Genomic DNA, 20,685 nt, shown 5'->3' with positions numbered 1-20,685 from the left:
CCAACCCCAGATCATAACCATAACCTCCACATGCTTGTAGGCACTAGCCATGATGAGTGCATCACTTCATCCTCCTCTCTTCTTACCCTGATGCCCCCATCACTTTGGAACAGGGTAAATCTGGACTCATCAGACCACATGACCTTCTTCCATTGCTCCAGAGTCCAATCTTTATGCCACGTAGCAAACTGAAGCCTTTTGTTTCTGATTAGCCTCACTGATCAGTGGTTTTCTTAGAGCAACACAGCTGTTTTGAGTTCACTTTGCATTGTGTGTGGTAATGCTCTTACTTTCACTATTAAACATACCTGTGAGTTCTACTGTTGGTTTCTTACGATCATCTAAGAGTTCGTTTCGACCACATTTGTTCCTCGAAGATGATGGTTCACCACTATCCTTCAGGTTTTAATAATGCGCTGGATGGTTCTTAACCTGATTTTAGTAGTTTCAGAAATCTCCTTAGTTGTTTTCTTTGCTTGATACAGGCCAATAATTTGACCCTTGTGAAACAGATTAACATCCTTTCCATGACCTCAGGTTATGTCTTCTAACATGGTTGTTTAAGAAATGAGAAGCTCCTCACAGCATCAACTAAGGTTAAATAAGTTGTTGCAGCTGAGACATATTCATAACTGCAGTAATTATCCACTGGAAGGCTCTTACCTATTTGCTTAGTTAAATCCAGGTGGTGACTTTTTTTTTCCAGGACAGGCAGTGTATATTGTGGAGCTGAGGAGTTAATTGGCAGCACACTGATAATCATTCACACAGAACAAGTACGATTTTAAAAATACACAATTAATTAGTGCGCTTTCTTGCTCTCAGACAGCTTCTGTGCACTCAAAACTTTGTTTTTGTGCTCTTGTGCTCGGTTCTTTGTGTTGCTGTAACCGTATTGTCATGGGAGTATTCCCACGGCAAGAATAAATGTAAAGACAATTGAGAGTCTTAATTTGGGTGATCCATGTTGGCAGTGATTTGCTGAAGCTGATTAAAGCTCAAGAGATTGAAAAACAAAACAAATGGACTTACAGTGCTGTGAAAAGTATCTGCCCCCCTACAGAAATCTTCTATATTTGCATATTTGTCACACTTAAATGTTTCAGATCATAATTTTAACATTAAATGAAGATAACCCAAGAAAACACAAAATGCAGTTTTTAGATGATGATTGTCCAGCTCATATTTCCCCTATGTGAAAAAGTTATTTTCCCCTTAGCTAACAATCTAACAAATGACCAAAATTCCCCCATGATGATGTAAAAAAACTGATCACAAGCTGTAGCAAACATTTAAGTGCAGTCGTTGCCGCCAAGGGAACAACTGGTTATTAGGTTCATGGGTGCAATTACTTTTTCTGAAACAGGTTTTTGCTAAATCTTTAATAAATCATCATTTACAAACTTTACCCCATTTGTCCAATCTCAATCTGAAATTACTTTTTCACAGGAGCAAATCATTTAAAAACTGCATTTTGTGGGTTTTCTCTGTCTAATATTCAATGAATATAAATATTAGTTTGATAATCTGGAACATTTAAGTGTGAGAAATATGCAAAAAATAGAAGATTTCTGTCAGGGGGCAAATATTTTTTCACGGCGCTGTACTTTTGCTGCCTAATGAGGCGACAGGAAGCTAATGTGCTATGGGGCTGCTAACATTTTTCACTGTTGGATCCACTGTAAACACAATGTAAACACAGGTCAATGCATTAACTCCAAATCTCTGCAGCGTATGAACCGGGTTGCACCATAAGTGACGCTGTAAGAAGCAAAGCGAGCGTTCTTGTAAGGAGCCAGAGAGGATTTTACTGGCCAACATCTGGCATTCTTTTGGTTGGGGACTTTTGACAGGATTGTTTTGCACAGATCTGACTAAGAGATCACAAATCTGAGGATAGACGAACAGTTTTGAGTAGGAAAACAGAAGATTTGCACATGAGTTTGGGTAGGGTTTTAAGGGAAGGCATTACGAAATGTGAATGTAAAGTGAAGGAATAATGCTCTCGAATTGAAGATAGGAAAATAACTTCTGAACATACAAAACAGCAAAGATGTAAAAAGTCTCTTTTGGTCAAACTCAACTAACACAAGTAAATACTAGTGCTGATCATCGCCTTGCCATCACACTTAGTTATTAAACCTGCAGAGAAGCATTATGTATTGATTGAAGGGAGGCTGATGTGATGGGCTGAACCCTTCAAGTTCCATTAAGTGGAGTGCAGCTGCACAGTCCCTGCTGAGACTGAGGAGTAACTGGATTTAGTCGCCTCTAAAATCGACATCTTTCAAGTTTCAGGTTGGTTCAACTGAGTGAAACCTGATTCTCAGTTCTGTATTCCCACATGGTGTTGTGTGTCTCCCTTATTTAGCCATACTAAATCTGTCAAAAACATACATCACATGGCTGCTTCTGTTTCTGTGAGAACAAATCTATACTGAGAACACAAACAGTCTGTTTACAGGATGAAGCTGGATCTGCTCCGGGCTAAAAACATGCTCACAGGGTCACAGGAGAAAGATGGTATCACTGATGACTTAGTTGTGATGTTTTTTTTTAACCCAAAATAAATGTTTTTGGTAGTGCTTAATAGATATTTTATCATTTGACATTTAAGACTGTGTGTTCTGCAGGATTAAACATCATTTATTGTTATTTTCTGACAGCTTTTCCTGCGCAGCCTTGAGGGATGCTTTGGTCTGAACATTCCAACTGTCAAATGGTTCCAACGCCACTGAAAAATCAATTACTTTGTCAGTTACAGTGCTGTGAAAGAGTATTTGCCCCAGACAGAAATCTTCTGTTTTTGCATATTTGTCACACTTAAATGTTTCAGATCATCAAATTATTTCAATATTAGACAAAGATAACCCAAGAAATCACAAAATGCAGTTTTTAGATGATGATTTCATTAAGTGAAGGAAAAATACTGTTCACCCCTACCTTGCTCTATGTGAAAAAGTAAATTGCTCACTTAGCTACCAATCTACCAAATTCATTCAACAGTTGGGTTCAGTTTAACCATCCACACTCACAAGAAGAACATGATACCAGCAGTGAAACATGGTGGTGGTAGTGTGATGGTTGGAGGACCTGGATGACTTGTCATCACTGATGGAGCCATGAATTCTGCTCTCTATCAGAAAATCCTCCTGGAGAAAATCCACCATCAGTTCAAGACCTAAAGCTCAACACAAATGGTTTATGCAGCAAGACAAAGAGCCAAAAGCACACAAACAAGTCCACCTCTGAGTGGCTCAAAAAGAACTAAATGAAGGTTCTTTTCTCTGGACTTGAATCCAACTGAGATTTGTGACAAGACCTTAAAAGGACAGTTCATGCTGGAAAATCACCAAATATGACTGAATTAAAACTATTGTGCAGAGAAGAGTGGACCAGAATTCCTCCATGGTGATGTAAAAGACTGATCACAAGCTGGAACAAACGAACTGCAGTTGTTGCAGCCAAGGGACCAACCAGTTATTAGGTTCAGTGCGGCAAATATTTTTTCTAATACAGGTTTTTAATAAATCTTTAATAAATCATCATTTATAAACTATGCCTCATTCTTGCAATCTCAGTCTGATTTGAATTCAGCAGATAAAACAGTTGATCACAGCTGTATTAGCTTGTGTACAGAATGTTTTACCTACAAGTCTACAAGTTACACAACAGTAAAATACACATTGGTGAAATTACAACTCTTCTGACAATCCTAACTCTGTTTCCTAGAAATGCTGTTAACATATTTCCAACAGAAAATATGATCTGAGGGAAATCAAAACCAGGTTATATTGTCTATATAATGAGGAACGCTGTATCAGAAATACATAAATAAAGTGTTATATTACTGTTTACCTGTAGTTAGAAATTAAAATATGTTTTTCCTCATACTTTCATTCTTACATTGGCCAATTTAGTGAATTTATTCCCTCATTCTTTTACGCTTTATTGATGCCATAGGACAGTTATGCCCATCGCTGTCTATTATTCAGAATTATCCAGTTCAGCGAGCTGGTAAGTGGATCTGACAGCATCAGCACAGACAGCATTGAGGTATGTTACATGGCTGAGGTAAACCTGAACACCCACAGGAGTTTCTGTGGCTTGTATCTGTAGAGGACAACGGTGCATTTATCATTCTGAACAGCAGAGACATTAATATGCTAATATGTTCAGGGTCCTTATGCCAGGGATAATTAATCATAACCTCTTAAACACCATCATCAACCAAATGTCACTTATTCAGAGCTGCAGTTCAGCTGATATGAAGATGCACAGACCAAATGTCGGTTTGTAGAACAAGAAAAACTTCACTACATTTGCTGTATTTTACTGTGAAACAGAGTCATCACTGATGTAAATGATTTAAAAAAGGCATCCACATGTTTGTTTGTTTGTGTAATGCTGTTGCTGCGTTGCTTTAATTAGCCTGTTTTGTCGTACTTCACGAAGATACTGCGAACAACAGCTATTTTCTATCAACAAAGGCTCTTTTTACAGCTAGCTCTGGGTTTGGTTTGACAGTGAGATTGAAATGTTGAAGGACGTCATACGACAAAGGACCTGAGCTTGACTCAAAACTAGGACATCATAAGTCCATTGACATCCTTTCTAAAGATGGGATTATGTGACATATTTTTAGTCTAATTTGCAATGGTAAAGTGACAGCATGCTCTCTACACAGCGAAGCAGGTCTCACTTCGAAGGCCACATCTTTTACTTCAGTCTGTATCTGAAGCAGATGGAGGGACACCAGATGAATCTAAATAAGGCGATCACAATCCAACTTCAGTCGTGCGTATATTCATTCAGCAAACAATAAAACGCAGAAACAGGGCTTCTAGTATGTATATGCAGTCAATTTACACTAGTATTACTGCAGCGCTCCACCACAGACAGGCTTATAGTCCTTCTGCCTGCTGATCGACTACTTCTCTGCCTCAGGATTCGTCATAATTACTAAAGCTGCTGCTGTGCCATATTTACCCTGAGAGACTAATGAAGCAGTGAGAAACAACAACTGCACAGTCTCTGTTCTCAGCTTCACACCAGTTCAACCACCTGTAATGATCATCAATCAATTTAACATCAACAATCAATTCAACAGAGGATGATTTTTCATTTTACTTGTGTGTTGTCAGAGACAATAAAAAGCTAATTGAGCTCCGTCTGGAAGATGAAGGTTCTTGAAATTCTGCTTGAACAAGTTCGAGAATGTAGTGAAAACCCCCCAAACATGATTTTCACTGCACTGGAACGTTATTGCGATTAAACCACGTTAGGTGATAGTACTGTTGTAGAATTATGCTAACTTTAAATACTGTCTTATTCATTATCCATGGAATAACTTCATGGAGCATCATTTTTCTGTGCATAGTTTTTATTTGTTTAGTAAATCTCAGTAGAAACTGAGAATAATACATTTTGGCAGTGTTTACAGTTTTTCTCAGTCGCTTCGGTACATTTCTCAAATCATCCTCAACATTTGCAGTAAGTGCATTTCTCAAAACAATTCATACAAAATAGCAAAACACCATGGATTACCTGCAAAAGCCAGTCTCTTGTTCAAAATCCTTAGTTCATCTCTCAAAAGTAAATATCTGTGTCAGTGAACATGTCAGTGTCATCAGAATGACAAGTCTTTGTGTTATTGTGTGGATAAGACAGTCAGACTGCTTAGTCATGTTGTCATTTTAAGTGTGTTACATTACATAGTGTTCTCTGGAGGATGTTCTGGTGTAAACTATGGCTGAAGTTTTGATGACAGCTATTGTAAATTGTAGGTTACACCTACTCAATCAGTCTCCCACAGTGTATGTGGGAGACTGATTGCAAGAGACTGGACAAGATTCACATTTATGCTTTTACTGTTTGTACTGTAATTTGTTGACAGACCACGTCATTGCGATACAGAAAGGAAAACAGCGCTGCATAGCACAAAGAAAAAAACAAAAAAACAAAAGTAGAAATGTGAACATAGGACAGTCTCCTTAGGGAAAACTGTACATGCAGTGCTGTAGGAATTACAGTGCAGTCTTCCTACACCTCCTGATGTTCCTGTCTGTTGGGACACAAATTCTCATCTACATCATAAATATCTTCTCTTGTGTCTTTGAGCAGTTTCAGAAAATCCTAACCCTTCACACATTTCCCTTCGTACAGAAATTCAAGATTCATCTGGGAGCAATTTACCAATTCAGGCCAGATTTAGAAAAAAAAAAGTGTAATGGAAATGTATAGAAAACATCCTTGACATATTATGACAATTTGTTCAACCATTTTGCATGTAAAGACTTTGCTTTTGTTGTTGTGTTGCTTTCTTTTACTGTGCAAATAAAAAAATGAAATGCAGAAAAAGAATGCAGACATGTTCTGTAATGTCCACTCGTTCACAGAGATGCAACACAAGAAAAATACATTAAAACTTCTTTGAATGATATTTTAATATTATTACGACTACATGAATGTGAAAGGTGTTGCCTGTATTGTAACAATAAATACACATAAAACCTGCCTCTGTAGGTGTAATGTGATTTTTAATCAATTTAAGTTAATTGTTTTTTCCAGAAATTTTTATATTTTACTCTAATTACTCTTGTCAAGTTAATATCCAACTGGATTCCAGTTGTCTGTTCAGATCTTGTCAAATGTGTACAGGAAAAGACTAACTGGTATTATTTGGTACCTGCCCTTCATTTTTAACCTTTTAATAATCGTGTTGCCACCTTGCATTAGTTAGTTCTTTCAGTCTTCAGGCTAATCAGCCAGTTTCCGCTGTGCTTCCTCAGTTAATCCTCTACCACTTTTATATTTGAAGCCTCATCCCGGTAAAGTGCACTAGCCAAAATGGACTTTTCCTCTTCCTGTATATCTTCCAGGTGCCATTTCTTCATTGCCAAGAAATTAAGTTGTAGTTCAAACTGCCTTTTTTCCCCTTCAAAGGGTTGTTTTCTGTTGAGATTGAATTAATTCTTGTTGACACCTGACGGTCATCTTCCAAATGTATCTACTTTTAATAGGGCGATACTGTACGCAGAAATTAGTTTTATACTTTATTTTCACTCCCTACAAACTGACAAAAAATGACTAAAGCAAGCATAAAGGCGCAGACACAGAGAGACTGGCAGCAATGTGAATTTAAAAAAAGGCTTTAATTACACCAGAGAACTAACACAATACATAGACGGAGAACTGAACTGGGAGGAAACAAAACTAAACCAAACCACTACTAACAAACACGATGAAAAAACAGAAGATCACTAAGCTAGGACTACACGGAGGAGGGGTACTTACAAGATGGGGGGAACTACCAACAGAAGGGGATGGGAAGCAGGCTCAGGGAATCCAGGGGGAGAGGAGCAGAGTCCATGGGGGATGAGGCACTCGAGAGGTAGCAGGGTTCAGTGGAGAGAACAGGATCCAAAAAGGGGAGCAAAATCCCTGGAGGGATGTGATTCTATGATCCAGCAGGGAGTGAATGAAAGGACAGAGCTTAAATGGGTGGAGAACAGGTGAATGGTGTGAACTAATTACTGCAGGTGAAACTCATTGCAGTAATCAGCAAAACAGAGTGCAGGCAGGTGAAGCAGGGAGAGAGAGACATGAGGAAGAGGTGACAGACAGAGTGAACCAAAGAGACAGGACAAAACAGAAACAGATCAGGACCCAGGGGAGAAAGGAGGAAAAATGGGGAAGAAGGGGAAAGAAGGGCAGAAACTGGAGCAGGATCATAACATTTTCTTAAGAAATTTCAGGTTGTTCATAATGTTTTGTGAAGAGATAGTTCATTAAATGTGAACATTTTCAGAATTGTACTTTTTTGCATTACAACAAAGGAGAATTGTGGAGTTGTGGTTATTTTTAGGTTATTATGCTGTAATTTTACCGGTTCGTCCAGCTGAAGATCAAATTGGGCTGAATGTGGCCTCTGAACTAAAACGAGTTTGACGTCCCTGGTTTAGGGCATTCTTACTGTGTCATACTGCACGGAAGACATTTTTTTTTTTTAGTTCTCTGTACTTCTAGTTGTGATTGTGTTGTTTCTGTAGAGGTGCAGGACTTTAGATCGCACGATATTGCAGTGAGTAAAAACCCACAGTGACAGAAGCAAAAAAACAAAACAAAAAAACCCAGAAAAGAGTGGAGATGCCGCAACTGAACGTAAAGTTAATCCAACTATTTAGTCTAGTTTTAGAATTCAGGGATTTCATTTGAATGACTGTTTAAAGTTGACTTTCTGAAGGAAGTCGCAGCCCTATATGCTGAGAATTGTAACTTTTCAACAGTCCAAAATAACCAAATCTAAGCTCAAACTCATTATATTTCTTCATAATCATTTTATTACGTGTCGTTTTGCTGAACTGTGAACTCCAAAACCTGCCAACAGGTTTAAAATTCATCTTAACTTTGCAAAAATCGCCCAAATTAAACCATTTACCAGCTAGAACATGTAAAAACAGAAAGAACTGTTGGATTTTTAACTTTTCAGTGGTCAGTTCTATAACTAATCATGTGTGATGTGCTGTTCTGCTGAGAAAAATAACCTTAAAACTGTGATGTCTCCCCAATATTGTGTGATTCTATGTGTAATTTTTAAATTAACCAAAAATAAGATGTTTGCTTTGAGTAAATTCTGCAAAAAATAAAAAAATCAAAAAATCCTGTGCCCCACAATGCAATCGAAAAACTATAACTGAGTCAAACTTAGTGAATCCATCTTACACATCGTGCTTTAGCACAATAAAACATACCACAAAATGTGACAAAATATATTTTCTGATGATGTTTTTATCTGAAGCACCAACAGCAACACATGCAGCTGAGGTGAGCTGGCTGCAGATGTGAATATGAACAGTTGTCAGACTGTCAGGCAGACTGGAAGCTACTGGACTGGGCTCCACTCTGCACACCACTGGGAATAGACAATAAATGGATGGCTGCTAGTGTTCGCTTCAGTTTGGACTCACTGCTCGCAAAGTTGGAAAGGAAACAAATGCATGCTCATATATATGCAGAGATTCGAGTCTTTAGGTTGCATTTTATAATCAGAATTTGAGTCGGAATCAGTTTAATGGTCATTATACATTGTATAATGACACTGGGCATGACTTCTCTCCTTATATTCAAATAACAGACTGGATATAAAAACAAGGAAAACAGACAGACAGACAGACAGACAGACAGACAGACAGACAGACAGACAGACAGACAGACAGACAGACAGACAGACAGACAGACACACACACACACACACACACACACACACACACACACACACACACACACACACACACACACATAATGCAACAAGACAAAACAGACAAATACCAGAAAATGTGTCTGCAGATTTTTAACCAGATGTGCCACATTTACAAGGTTATGAAGTGGAAAAACTCCAACATCTAGTGGTTGTCTTTGATGTTAATTTTAAGTCATGTTTAAGTTGCAGCCTGAGACTTCTGAAGGAATTTGTTTAGTTTCATAGAATGAAAAGTAAATTGATTTTTCCTTCCCCCCCAGAAATATGATCCAGCTCTAGACCCTTTGCAAAATCTTGCCTCTAAGCCAAGATTTATTGTCTGCTCTTCACTGAGGAACTGGTCTGCAGAGGCACAGCCAGAGTTGAGATACTGGCAAATAAGAAAAGGCAGATAATCACATTGTTGTGGACTCTATTCATGTTATTTTGTACTTGGAACATTTCTTAATTTGATTGCATTTATTGTGTAATCTTAATGCTCCATCTACACTGTGCATTATTTTCTTTTTCATCTGCTTCTCTGCACATATTTGCTTTTCCATACGTCAGATTAAAGTAGATTAAAGCGACTTATCGTGAGGAAAAGAGGCATTATAACGTTGTGGAAGACGTGTTTCCTCTCTGTTACTCAACCGCCTCATCCTTTGCTCTCACAGGGCAGTAAACGCACCTCAGTGCCAAACAGACTGCAGTGCGCGCCAGCAAATGTTGCGCGCACTTTGGATGAAGAAGACTATTCAGCTGCTGTTCTGATAATCGCCTCGTTTGGTTTGTTTGGAGAACACTGAAAAGTGAGAGAAGAGAAGAAGCGCGTCAAAACTTCACTGGAGGCGCAAACGATGGAAGGAATCTAAAAATCTCACTGTGCAGATGGAGGTGAGTGGGTCGTGATCCGGCGCACATTGCGTCTTTTTCTTGATTAAGATCCGCCACAAGTCGCCTCAGGGCTCATTGGGCGGACAGAGGTGCAGTTGTGGATGCTTGTAGTGAGGAGGAGTAAGACCAGGATGGTCCCAGAGCTCCGGGAAAGCTTAATTCAACAGTTCCTGCAATGAAAGATTTCCCAAAGTCCTGCAGCTGAGCAGGAATCAGTCGTCAGATTCAGGTGAGTTCTGTTTGTAGATACATCAAGTGCTGATATTTTAAATGGAGAACATGTGGCTGTGGTTCGTGCTTTCATTGTAATATGTCAAGATCTTTTAAAGGAAAATCCATCCTCTAACAAAGTTGTTCTGTTTGGCAGTACAAATCAAAAAATAAAAATCACACATAGTGGTTCACCTGTGCCTCTGAACACAAAGCATCAAGAAGTGATTTTGGTTACAGCTGTACTATACAATAAGTTGTACTTATTATGTCTTGCTTTTTACCATTGGAATATGGGCAGTTTAATTTGGCTTTTAGGACAAAAAAAGATTCTTTTATGTCTAAGAAAAAATAGATTTATGTAAAGTAATGTGAATATATGTAAAATAAGTGATTGCATCAGTATTCACCACCTCTGAGTCACTACTGGATGTACCTTAAAGCATTGAGCCTGCAGATGTCAGCCTCAATGTCTAGATGCTGCAGTTTCACCCCACTCTGTCCACTGATTACAAGTAAACAGCCCTTTTCAAGTCCAGCCACAAACTCTCATTTTGATTGAGGTCTGGACTCGGCCACTCGAGAGCATTCATCTAGTTGTCTTTAAATCATTCCTTTGTCTTTGGCTTCGCTTGCTGGAAAATAAAAATTCACTCATGTCACAGCTCTTGTGCAGACCATATCAGGTTGACCTCCAGGATTTATCTAGATTTTGTTGCATTTATTTTAGATTCTACCTTTACAAGCCCTCAAGGATTTGCTGCCAAAAAGACATCATGATGCTGCCACCACCATGCTTCACATCATGATGCTGCCACCACCGTGCTTCACATCATGATGCTGCCACCACCATGCTTCACAGCATGATGCTGCCACCACCATGCTTCTTGTCATAATGCTGCCACTACCATGCTTCACATCATGATGCTGCCACCACCATGCTTCACATTGTGATGCTGCCACCACTATGCTTCACATCATGATGCTGCCACCACCATGCTTCACATCATGATGCTGCCACCACCGTGCTTCACAGCATGATGCTGCCACCACCGTGCTTCACATCATGATGCTGCCACCACCATGCTTCACAGCATGATGCTGCCACCACCATGCTTCTTGTCATAATGCTGCCACTACCATGCTTCACATCATGATGCTGCCACCACCATGCTTCACATTGTGATGCTGCCACCACCATGCTTCACATCATGATGCTGCCACCACCATGCTTCACATCATGATGCTGCCACCACCGTGCTTCACAGCATGATGCTGCCACCACCATGCTTCACAGCATGATGCTGCCACCACCATGCTTCACATCATGATGCTGCCACCACCATGCTTCACATTATAATGCTGCCACCATCATACTTTACATCACAATGATGCCACCACCATGCTTCACATCATGATGATGCCACTACCATGCTTCACATTATAAAGCTGCCATCGTGATGATGTGTTTGTGACAATATGTAGTATTTGGTGTCCCCCAAACATCTAGTCTGAAGGCAAAAAACCTAAATTTTCATCTCATCAGACCAGGACCGTCTTACAGTTGACTTCACAGTATCCCATGTGCTGTCTGGTGATCTCAGTTCTGGATTTAATATGATTTTGTTTTTGAATAGTGCAACTTTCTCATAATGATTTGACTGGTGAAGAATCTGGGCACCATTTGTTGCATCTTCTAGCTTCTATAGAGAAGTCATAAGTGTCTTAGTGGCCTTTCTCTCTGATCTATTCTTCCAAGGCCATTCAGTTTTTGAGGAAGACCTTCTCTAGACAGATTTATGTGTGTGCCGTAGCTCTTCTATTTCTGAAAAGTGGATTTACCTTTACTCCAAAGAATATTTAGTGACTTGGAAATCTTGTATACATCCCCTGACACACTGATGTATCTTTACACAACAGTCACTTAAGACACTCAGATAATCTCAGTTTTGCTAAATGTGTGACGTCTCGCTCAAGCTGATTACACCTTTGTGGAATTACTTGAGTAAGTTTTAAGGGGGTGAATAATATGCAGTCAGTACATTTTTAATATTTTTGTGAACATTTGTGCCCGAGTTGGTTCTCACCAGGTGCTCCGGCTTCCTCCCACAGTTCAAAAACATGCTGAGGTTAATTGGTGATTCTAAACTGTCTGTATGTTTGAATGTGAATATGTTTGGTTTTCTGTCTCCATGTGGCCCTGTGACAGACTGCTTACCTGTCAAGGTGAACCTTGTCTTCACCAGAGGATTAAGCGGTATATAGCTAATGGATGGATTTTAAACAGCAGTATAGGCATTACTTCATTTTGAAATGAAAGAGGATTTTTAAAAAAAACAATTCTTGTCCATAAAGCTCAGTTAAGTTGACCACAATTACTAATACTGAACAGCAGTAAAAGGGGAAAACTTCGAAGGGTGCTAGATGATTTTAATTGGCACTGTATGCAAACTGTAGTCTGTGATGGATTATTTAATTTCAGATTCAGATTTAGAATCTGAAATTAAATAATCCACCGTAGACCACAGTTTGCATACAGTGCAAACTGTATTTAAGGTTATAGATACTAAAATATTTTCCATACAACGATCTCATCTTACAGAGCTTGAACACATGACTTTGAATGTAAATCATAGTGGAACTACAAGTTAGTTTTTAAGCTGGCACCAGCGCAATCAAATGTGAAAAAATTACTTGACATAAAAAAACTTTTCTGAGCAAACTGTTTTGGTTCAAGGACCAAAACAAAAGCCCAGATGACTTCAACTGAAACATTTAGTACTTCCATCATATTTATATTTAGCCAAATTTCCACCTATTAGCATAAAAATGAATAAAGTGCCTGAGTCAAAACGTGTGCACCAATCAGCCACTGCATTAAAATCGCCTAATGCCCAACATTGTGTACGTCCCCCTTGTGCCACAAAGCTCTGACCTCATGGACCTCTGAAGGTGTCCTGTGGTGTCTGGCTCTGGGCCGTTGGCAGTGGATGATTAGGGGCCTGTGTATTGTTTGGTTGCTTCCTCTGTGGATTGGGCTTGTTGAAGAATGACCCTTATACTCGATCAGATTGGGATCTGGGGAGTTTAGAGGAGGAGTCAATGCTTTGGGTTCTTTGTCAAGTCCTTTAAGTCATTCCCAACTTAATTTTGTGGTTTGCACTGTCCTGCTGTAGGAGCTAGCTAGCATTGGGGAGTGTAGCTGCCATGTGGGGGCTACAGTTGGTTTGCACCCATGTTCAGATGGCTGTGAAAGTAACACTGCATTATAACAAGATGATCAATGTTCACTTCTGTGATTTTCGTGTTCTGGCTGATCGGTGTGTGTCCATCCTTCAAACTAACGTCCATTTTTTTCACAGATTGACTTATGGGGACTGTTAGCCATGGATACAGCAGACCAGCTGAACATGACTCAAGTGGAAGATTTGCAACGTGACTTTACATCTTACAACTGCTGCTCATTTACAGGCATATTAAATGAGGACTTTTTGGAGCTGGATGACAGCACAAAGCTGGTCGGAGTTCAAGTTATCCTCATCCTTGCTTACTGCACTATCATCCTGTTTGGAGTCACTGGAAACTCTTTAGTGATATACGTCGTGTACAGGTTTAGAAATTTACGGACTGTGACCAACTTCTTTATTGTAAACTTAGCCGTTGCTGACTTGCTGGTGAACATGCTGTGTTTGCCTTTCACCCTTGCGTACACTCTGTACGGCGAGTGGATGTTCGGTCAGGTGTTCTGCTTCATGCTGCCCTACGCTCAAGGATTGGCCGTGCACGTGTCCACCATCACGCTGAACATCATCGCCCTGGACCGCCACAGGAGCATCGTCTACCACATGGAGACCAAGATGTCCAAAGACATGTGCGCTGTGGTCATTGTCATCACGTGGGCCGTCAGTGCCTTGTTGGCCAGTCCGCTCGCCATTTTCAGAGAGTACGGGACATTCGATTTTTCACCCAACAAGTCTATTCAGGTGTGTGCAGAGAAGTGGCCGGAAAGCAGCATGAACGGAAGCATCTACAGCATATCGATGCTGCTGGTTCAATACGGTTTACCTTTGGCCATCAACTCTGTCGCCTACATCCGCATCTGGAAAAAACTGAAGAATCACATGACGTACGGTAGAAACGACCGCCATCAGCGCAGGAGGAAGACCACCAAGATGCTGCTGACCATGGTGGTGGTCTTTGCTGTGTTCTGGTTGCCTTTCCACGCCTTCCAGTTGGCCGCGGACATCGACAGCGCTGTGCTGTCCATGAAGGACTTCAAACTTCTTTACACCGTGTTCCATATTGTGGCGATGTGCTCGACGTTCGTCAACCCCATCCTGTACGGATGGATGAACAGCAACTACAGATCAGCCTTCATGTCAGTGTTTGAGTATTACAGGCCCTCCAATGTAACGTCAAGATGCTCCAAAAGCAGAGAGACACAGAATGAGGAAGATAGGGTTTGTACTGATTGCAAATCATCAAATGTCTGAGACGCACAATCAAAGACAGATAACTGATAATCATTTGCTGAAATGTGAAGTGTGTATTGTTTGTTTTTTCTTGTTTACTTTTATTTTTGATGATGTTGAACGTTTTTTAAAAGGGCTTGGAAGAGTCATACGAGCTCTCACTTAATGAAGTACTTTCCAACTTTACTGTTTCTGATTCAAACTATAATGAGTGTGTTTGTTTCACATGCGTCGTAATGAAGTTTCAGACAGTTCGTATTAGTTTATGAAAAGATTTGTATCTTAATTCAGATGACTCAACTGGTGGAGCTTGATTAGTGCTTTTTCTTTTAAGAAAGAAAATTATAGCTGTGGTTTTATGAAAACCCTTTCTCCACATGGTAAAAATAATCTATTTAATAAAAAGGTGAAAAAAAATAGCCATGCAGTCTTTTTATACCAGAATAATTGAAAAAAAATTTCACTCGGAACAAATATGAAGAATACATACTGATCCTCTCCTTGCTGATAATTTATATACAGTCCCTTATTAGGAAAAGAGATTTAGTCATATTGGTGCTACGCTGTGAGGTCAAACTGATTATTTATTGGCATATTTATTGACAAATGTTAGTGTAATTCAGCATAATGAGGCGCATTTTTGTCAGTGTTATATAGAAATAGATAAACAGGTCAAATAGGGATATTTTACATTTTGTCCGTTTCTATGATTCTCTAGCCAAAATTCTTCAACTTTGCTCAGTGAATAATTCTTCAGAGGTGAAGATCTCTTTTTTTGTTTTGTAATACAACAATGACATAATTGTTAATCCCCAATCTAATAATTTTGGTGTTTTTAATCACTTAATTGTATGCAAGGCCATCGCATTGTTGTAAAATGTATTTATGCTGTTAACATTCAGTGTACAGAAGCCAACAATCAGAAGACAGGCCTGTAGAGAAAATTCCTCTTTCTCCTGAACTCACCTTTCAGTCCATTTGAAATCATCTGTATAGTCGTGACCAAGACATTAGATGTTACAAGCATCGACACTTGAGCTGAATTCAAAACATTTTTTTTGTCCTTTTGCCCTTTATTTGTTACACATTTGTTGACCTTTTTTTTTTTTTACCTCAGTCTTTAGACCTGAGGTCAAATGCAGCTGTTTTTATTCATTTCTGAAAAACTGTACTGTAGGAAGAAATTTAATTTGTTGCCTTCAATAAATAATAGCCTAACACAAAGATGAAGAACTGCCACCATTGTACATCAGCGCTCAAACATTCAGGAATGTTACAGAACACCCAGTGTGAGTCGGCATTAAAAGCTTCTCTAACCTTCACGTTTGCAAAAGTTTCTTATGTATTGATTTTATTCAGTGCTTTGAAGCATGTAAAAATGCTTTGAAACTATGACAATGATAAGTGGCAAAGATTATCAGTTCAAGAAAAGCAGTTCACATCTTACAAATCATGTCTTTTACAGTAAACTTTACAAGTTTTTTTCAAGTGGATGAACTTTCACTGAAGTTTTTTCTCCTTTCGTTGTTAAAGAAAGTCAAGAGTCCATTTCAATCATGTGTGCTTTTTTGAAACTTGAATAAGGTCCCAATGATGTAGGCCGCTCTCAGCATTTTCACCCCACGTGGTCCAATATACACTGCCTGTCCAAAAAAAAATCGCTACTTGGATTTAACTAAGCAAATAGGTAAGAGCCTTCCATTGGATAATTACTGCAGTGATGAATATGTTTCAGCTGCAACAACTTATTTAATCTGAGCTGATGCAGTGAGGAGCTTCTGATTTCTTAAACAACCATGTTGGAAGACATATCCTGTGGTCGTGGAAAGGATGTTAATCTGTCTCAGAATTGTCAAATTACTGGCCTGCATCAAGCAAAGAAAACAACTAAGGAGATTTCTGAAACTGCTATAATCAGGTTAAGAACCCATTATTAAAATCTGAAGGATAATGGTGGATCATCGTCTTCAAGGAGCAAATGTGGTCGGAACAAACTCTTAGATGGTTGTAGGAAATCAACAGTAGAACTCAGGGCTATGTTTAATAGTGAAAGTAAGAGCATTTCCACACGCACAATGCGAAGATAACTCAAAGGATTGGGACTAAACAGCTGTGTAGCCCCAAGAAAACCACTGATCAGTGAGGATAATCAGAAAAAAAGGCTTCAGTTTGCTAGGTAGTATAAAGATTGGATTCTGGAGCAATGGAAGAAGGTCATGTGGTCTGATGAGTCCAGATTTACCCTGTTCCAAAGTGATGGGGGCATCAGAGTAAGAAGAGAGGCAGATGAAGTAATGCACTCATCATGCCTAGTGTCTACCATCCTATGGGGGTTATGGTTATGATCTGGGGTTGGTCAGGTTCAGCAACATTATGTTCCCAAAGAATGAGGTCAGCTGACTACCTGAATGTGCTGAATGACCAGGTCTTTCCATCAATGGAGTTTTTCTTCCCTGATGACATGGACATGTTCCAAGATGATGATGCCAGGATTCATAGGGCTCACATTGTGAATGAGTGGATCAGGGAGCATGAGACGTCATTTTCACACATGGATTGGCCTCCACAGAGTCCAGACCTCAGCCCCACTGAGAATCTTTGAGACGTGCTGGAGAAGACTTTGCGCAGCGGTTCGACTCTCCCATCATCAATATATAATCTTGTTAGAAAATGAATGCAACTCTGGGCAGAAATAAATGTGGTGACATTGCAGAAGTTTATCAAAATAATGCCACAGTGAATGTGTGTCGTTCTCAGAGCTAAAGGCGGTCCGATGAAATGTTAAAGTGTGCGACTTTTTTTTTTGGACGGGCAGTGTATCTTTGGTTTTACTTTTTAGGGTTTATCATCATTTGTTTCAGTGAAGTCTCAGTATTATGTGCATCTCTACTTATCACCTCAAGGCTAGAAACTACTGAAAAGAAATGTCAGTGCTGTTTTGCAAGATGAGCTCCTGTATATTTGCCTTAAATGTATTTTTCTTGCTGTATCCGTAATGTTTTACTGCATGTTTTTCATACTTGTGTTATCACCTGATTGCAATAGAATGTCCTTTAAGTAAGGTATGCTGCTCTTGACCATCAGGAATTTACTGCATTTATTAAAAGGACCTTTGTCTAATTAATTCTAAATCAAACCACTCGTTCATTTATTGTACAATCTCCTGCAGAGACCAGAAATAAAAATGTAAAAACTTCTTGTGTTTGAAAAGAGACTGCCTTGAATTCATATGTGTGTTTTTGCTTGTTTGTTAATGACCTCATGACGTGTTCTTAATAACTCCAAATGACATCTTCATTAATTGAGTGCTTTAAAATGAACATACATAAATGAAATTAGCTTTTTCCCATTTCAGCTGCATTAAGGGATCTCTGACAAACAATTATCTATTATGATTTTAATTGGCTTATTAAATGCTTCAGGCTAAGAAATGTGTAAAGTGATGCTAAAGTGAAAAGGAAAATTTGACCAGTTTTAATCTTTTGCAGAGAGAGAGAATATTAAATCATGATTTGAGTGATATTTGGTTTCTGCTTCTCAGATCTGTTGAAGGTTTCGCACCGTTGGTTGGATACAGGAAACTATCCAAGGATGTTCTTCACTATTTTAGACTGTATGAATTCATTGAAAGAATAATCTGCAGGTTAATTAATGTAATTAATGTAATTCTCTTCAATATGAAACATCGTCTGATGATCTGATTCACCTTTAATGCCAAACCTTTAATACTACACCTTCAAGCAATACATCTTGCACTCTTTTACACTTTACTGCTGGATTATCTTCACAAGCCTCTTGTTTATTTTGGCTCTTAGTAACTGGAGATAGTTTTGCACAAAGAAGCGAATATTCAGGCTTATATGGACAGAGAAAAATGGTGTGTTGCTGCTTAATGGACACAGTTTTTTCTGGTCTTGATACACATAATTTTGTGTTTTTTTTGGTCTTTCTATACTTCATTTTGTTCATTTTTGGTCCTGATAAACATAATTTTGTTCTTTTTTGGTCTTTCTTTTACTTGTTTTGTTCATTTTTGTTCCTGATACACATAATTTTGTTGTATCTTTGGTCTTTCTAATACTCATTTTGTTCTTTTTTGGTCCTGATACACATAATTTTGTTGTTCTTTTGGTCTTTCTATACCTCATTTTGTTGTTTTTGGTCCTGATACACGTCATTTTAGTCTTTTTTGGTCTTCCTGTGCCTCATTTTGTTCATTTTTGGCCATGTTACATACAATTTTGCCCATTTCTGGCCAATTACAGATATTAAAGCAGGTGAACATCATCTAACAGAACCCAAAAATACGATTATAAACCTGGAAATGTGCAGAATGTGGACTAAGGCTTTAAAGAAGAACCTAAAATGGAATATTTAAGACCTAAAGACCTGACCATTGTGCATAGTGTGTGTAGTAGAGCATAATCTTTTTCTGCATACTAAAATACACTAATAAACAAAATAAATGAACGTATGTCAAATACATGTGGATTCATGACGTGCATTGAGACACTTGCACGTGAAGTAAATACCATGAATCAATTGTTTCAGCCTTGAGGTTTATTGAGCTCTTTGTTATGGAGTCTGAGCTGCAGCCGCAGGGGGGATGCACATGTTTGCATTATGTTTGTGTTCTGGGTTTAGCCGGAAACTGAACCAGGCTTTGTCATTAGCAGAAGAAAAGGAGTTCCTCTCCCTCTCCCTCCCCTGGTCTGTCTTTGTTTACAGTGAGCATCGTAATTACCACTATTTGCTTTTACTGTGATTACACCGGCGCTCAGGTTTTGAGGAGCTCTTCCTGTTGACCATATCCTCACTGATTTACTTTGTGTGGACGTGAGGAGCTGAGGGACAGACATGTTAGCTCCGGGTCTCCTTTTTTAGTACGCTCTTCATGCTGTATCGAGCATTAAATCAATAATTGTTTCTTTAGCTGTCTGAAGTTACTGACAGCTGCTGTAGCTCCAGGATGAGGACACCTGCTAATACTTTACAATGAAGAATAGCTTTGAAATTAATTTCATTTACCCCCGTTCACTGGAGGTCGTGTCTTTTGGCTTTCATACAAGAAAGCACTCGAGCCACTGTCTGTCTTTCGGCTTTCCATCCATGTATTTGTTTGATTAATGGCATTTTTTTCAGTGGTGGGAGTATCGATTTTGTCAATTATCTGTGTTTCTATTGTGAATTAATTGAGTGGAGCTGGTAATAAAACTCAGTATGACAGGTTATTCATCAGAGAAAAAGAACTTAGAGTCTTATTGGTTAATGGAGGTTCAGTGGGTTCTTTAGCCACTTACAATAAGTGGGATGCTGTTATCATATATAATGTTTAAAATGGGAATCATTTATTCATTTAGGCAGAACATTCGCCATGCAACCTGACATTAAGCAAATCTACCCAACAGTTTCAAATAATAGCAATAATTAAAAAAGCCTAAACCTAAAAGACTTTTTAACGCTATTTTGAGTTGGATTTCTTTGGATAATTAAAAAACAAAACATCATATTTTAAATGTAATTTAAATTTCTGGATTTATTACAGTCTGACAGACACATAACTGTGGTGAAATTCTGACACGTAAAATGTTTACTCTGTAAATCTCAAATCATGTATGAAGCAAAATCTGTTCACAGCTGTCAACATGACAAACATACATGTAACCTTGACTTCTTTTTTTATGTGAAGACAAAAGCGAAATTTGTTCAAGTTTAATTAAGACATATGTTGAGCACTTAGCATATATCTTATTAAATTTATATAAAAAAAGTGAAGTTGTTTTGTGGCTGTTTTCTGATGCAAAATATCCATAAGTACTGGTACTAACAACAGTATTGTACATGCCAGTGGTATTACACAGATTC

The 20,685-nt window shown here is 38.7% G+C and overlaps 1 protein-coding gene across 1 annotated transcript; it reads left to right on the top strand.

Annotated features, from left to right (window-relative positions):
- The first annotated feature begins 13,344 nt into the window (after positions 1–13,344).
- npy2r (neuropeptide Y receptor Y2) lies at positions 13,345–18,064 on the top strand. Its single transcript, XM_055009529.1, has one exon. The coding sequence runs from the start codon at positions 13,735–13,737 to the stop codon at positions 14,839–14,841; it is 1,107 nt and encodes a 368-aa protein (XP_054865504.1). The 5' UTR covers positions 13,345–13,734; the 3' UTR covers positions 14,842–18,064.
- The last annotated feature ends 2,621 nt before the right edge of the window (positions 18,065–20,685 follow it).

This window comes from Amphiprion ocellaris, chromosome 4, assembly GCF_022539595.1.
Source record: "Amphiprion ocellaris isolate individual 3 ecotype Okinawa chromosome 4, ASM2253959v1, whole genome shotgun sequence".
Taxonomy (NCBI): domain Eukaryota; kingdom Metazoa; phylum Chordata; class Actinopteri; family Pomacentridae; genus Amphiprion; species Amphiprion ocellaris.
Note: the sequence above shows the minus strand (reverse complement) of the source record. Positions and strands in the feature narration are given on the sequence as shown.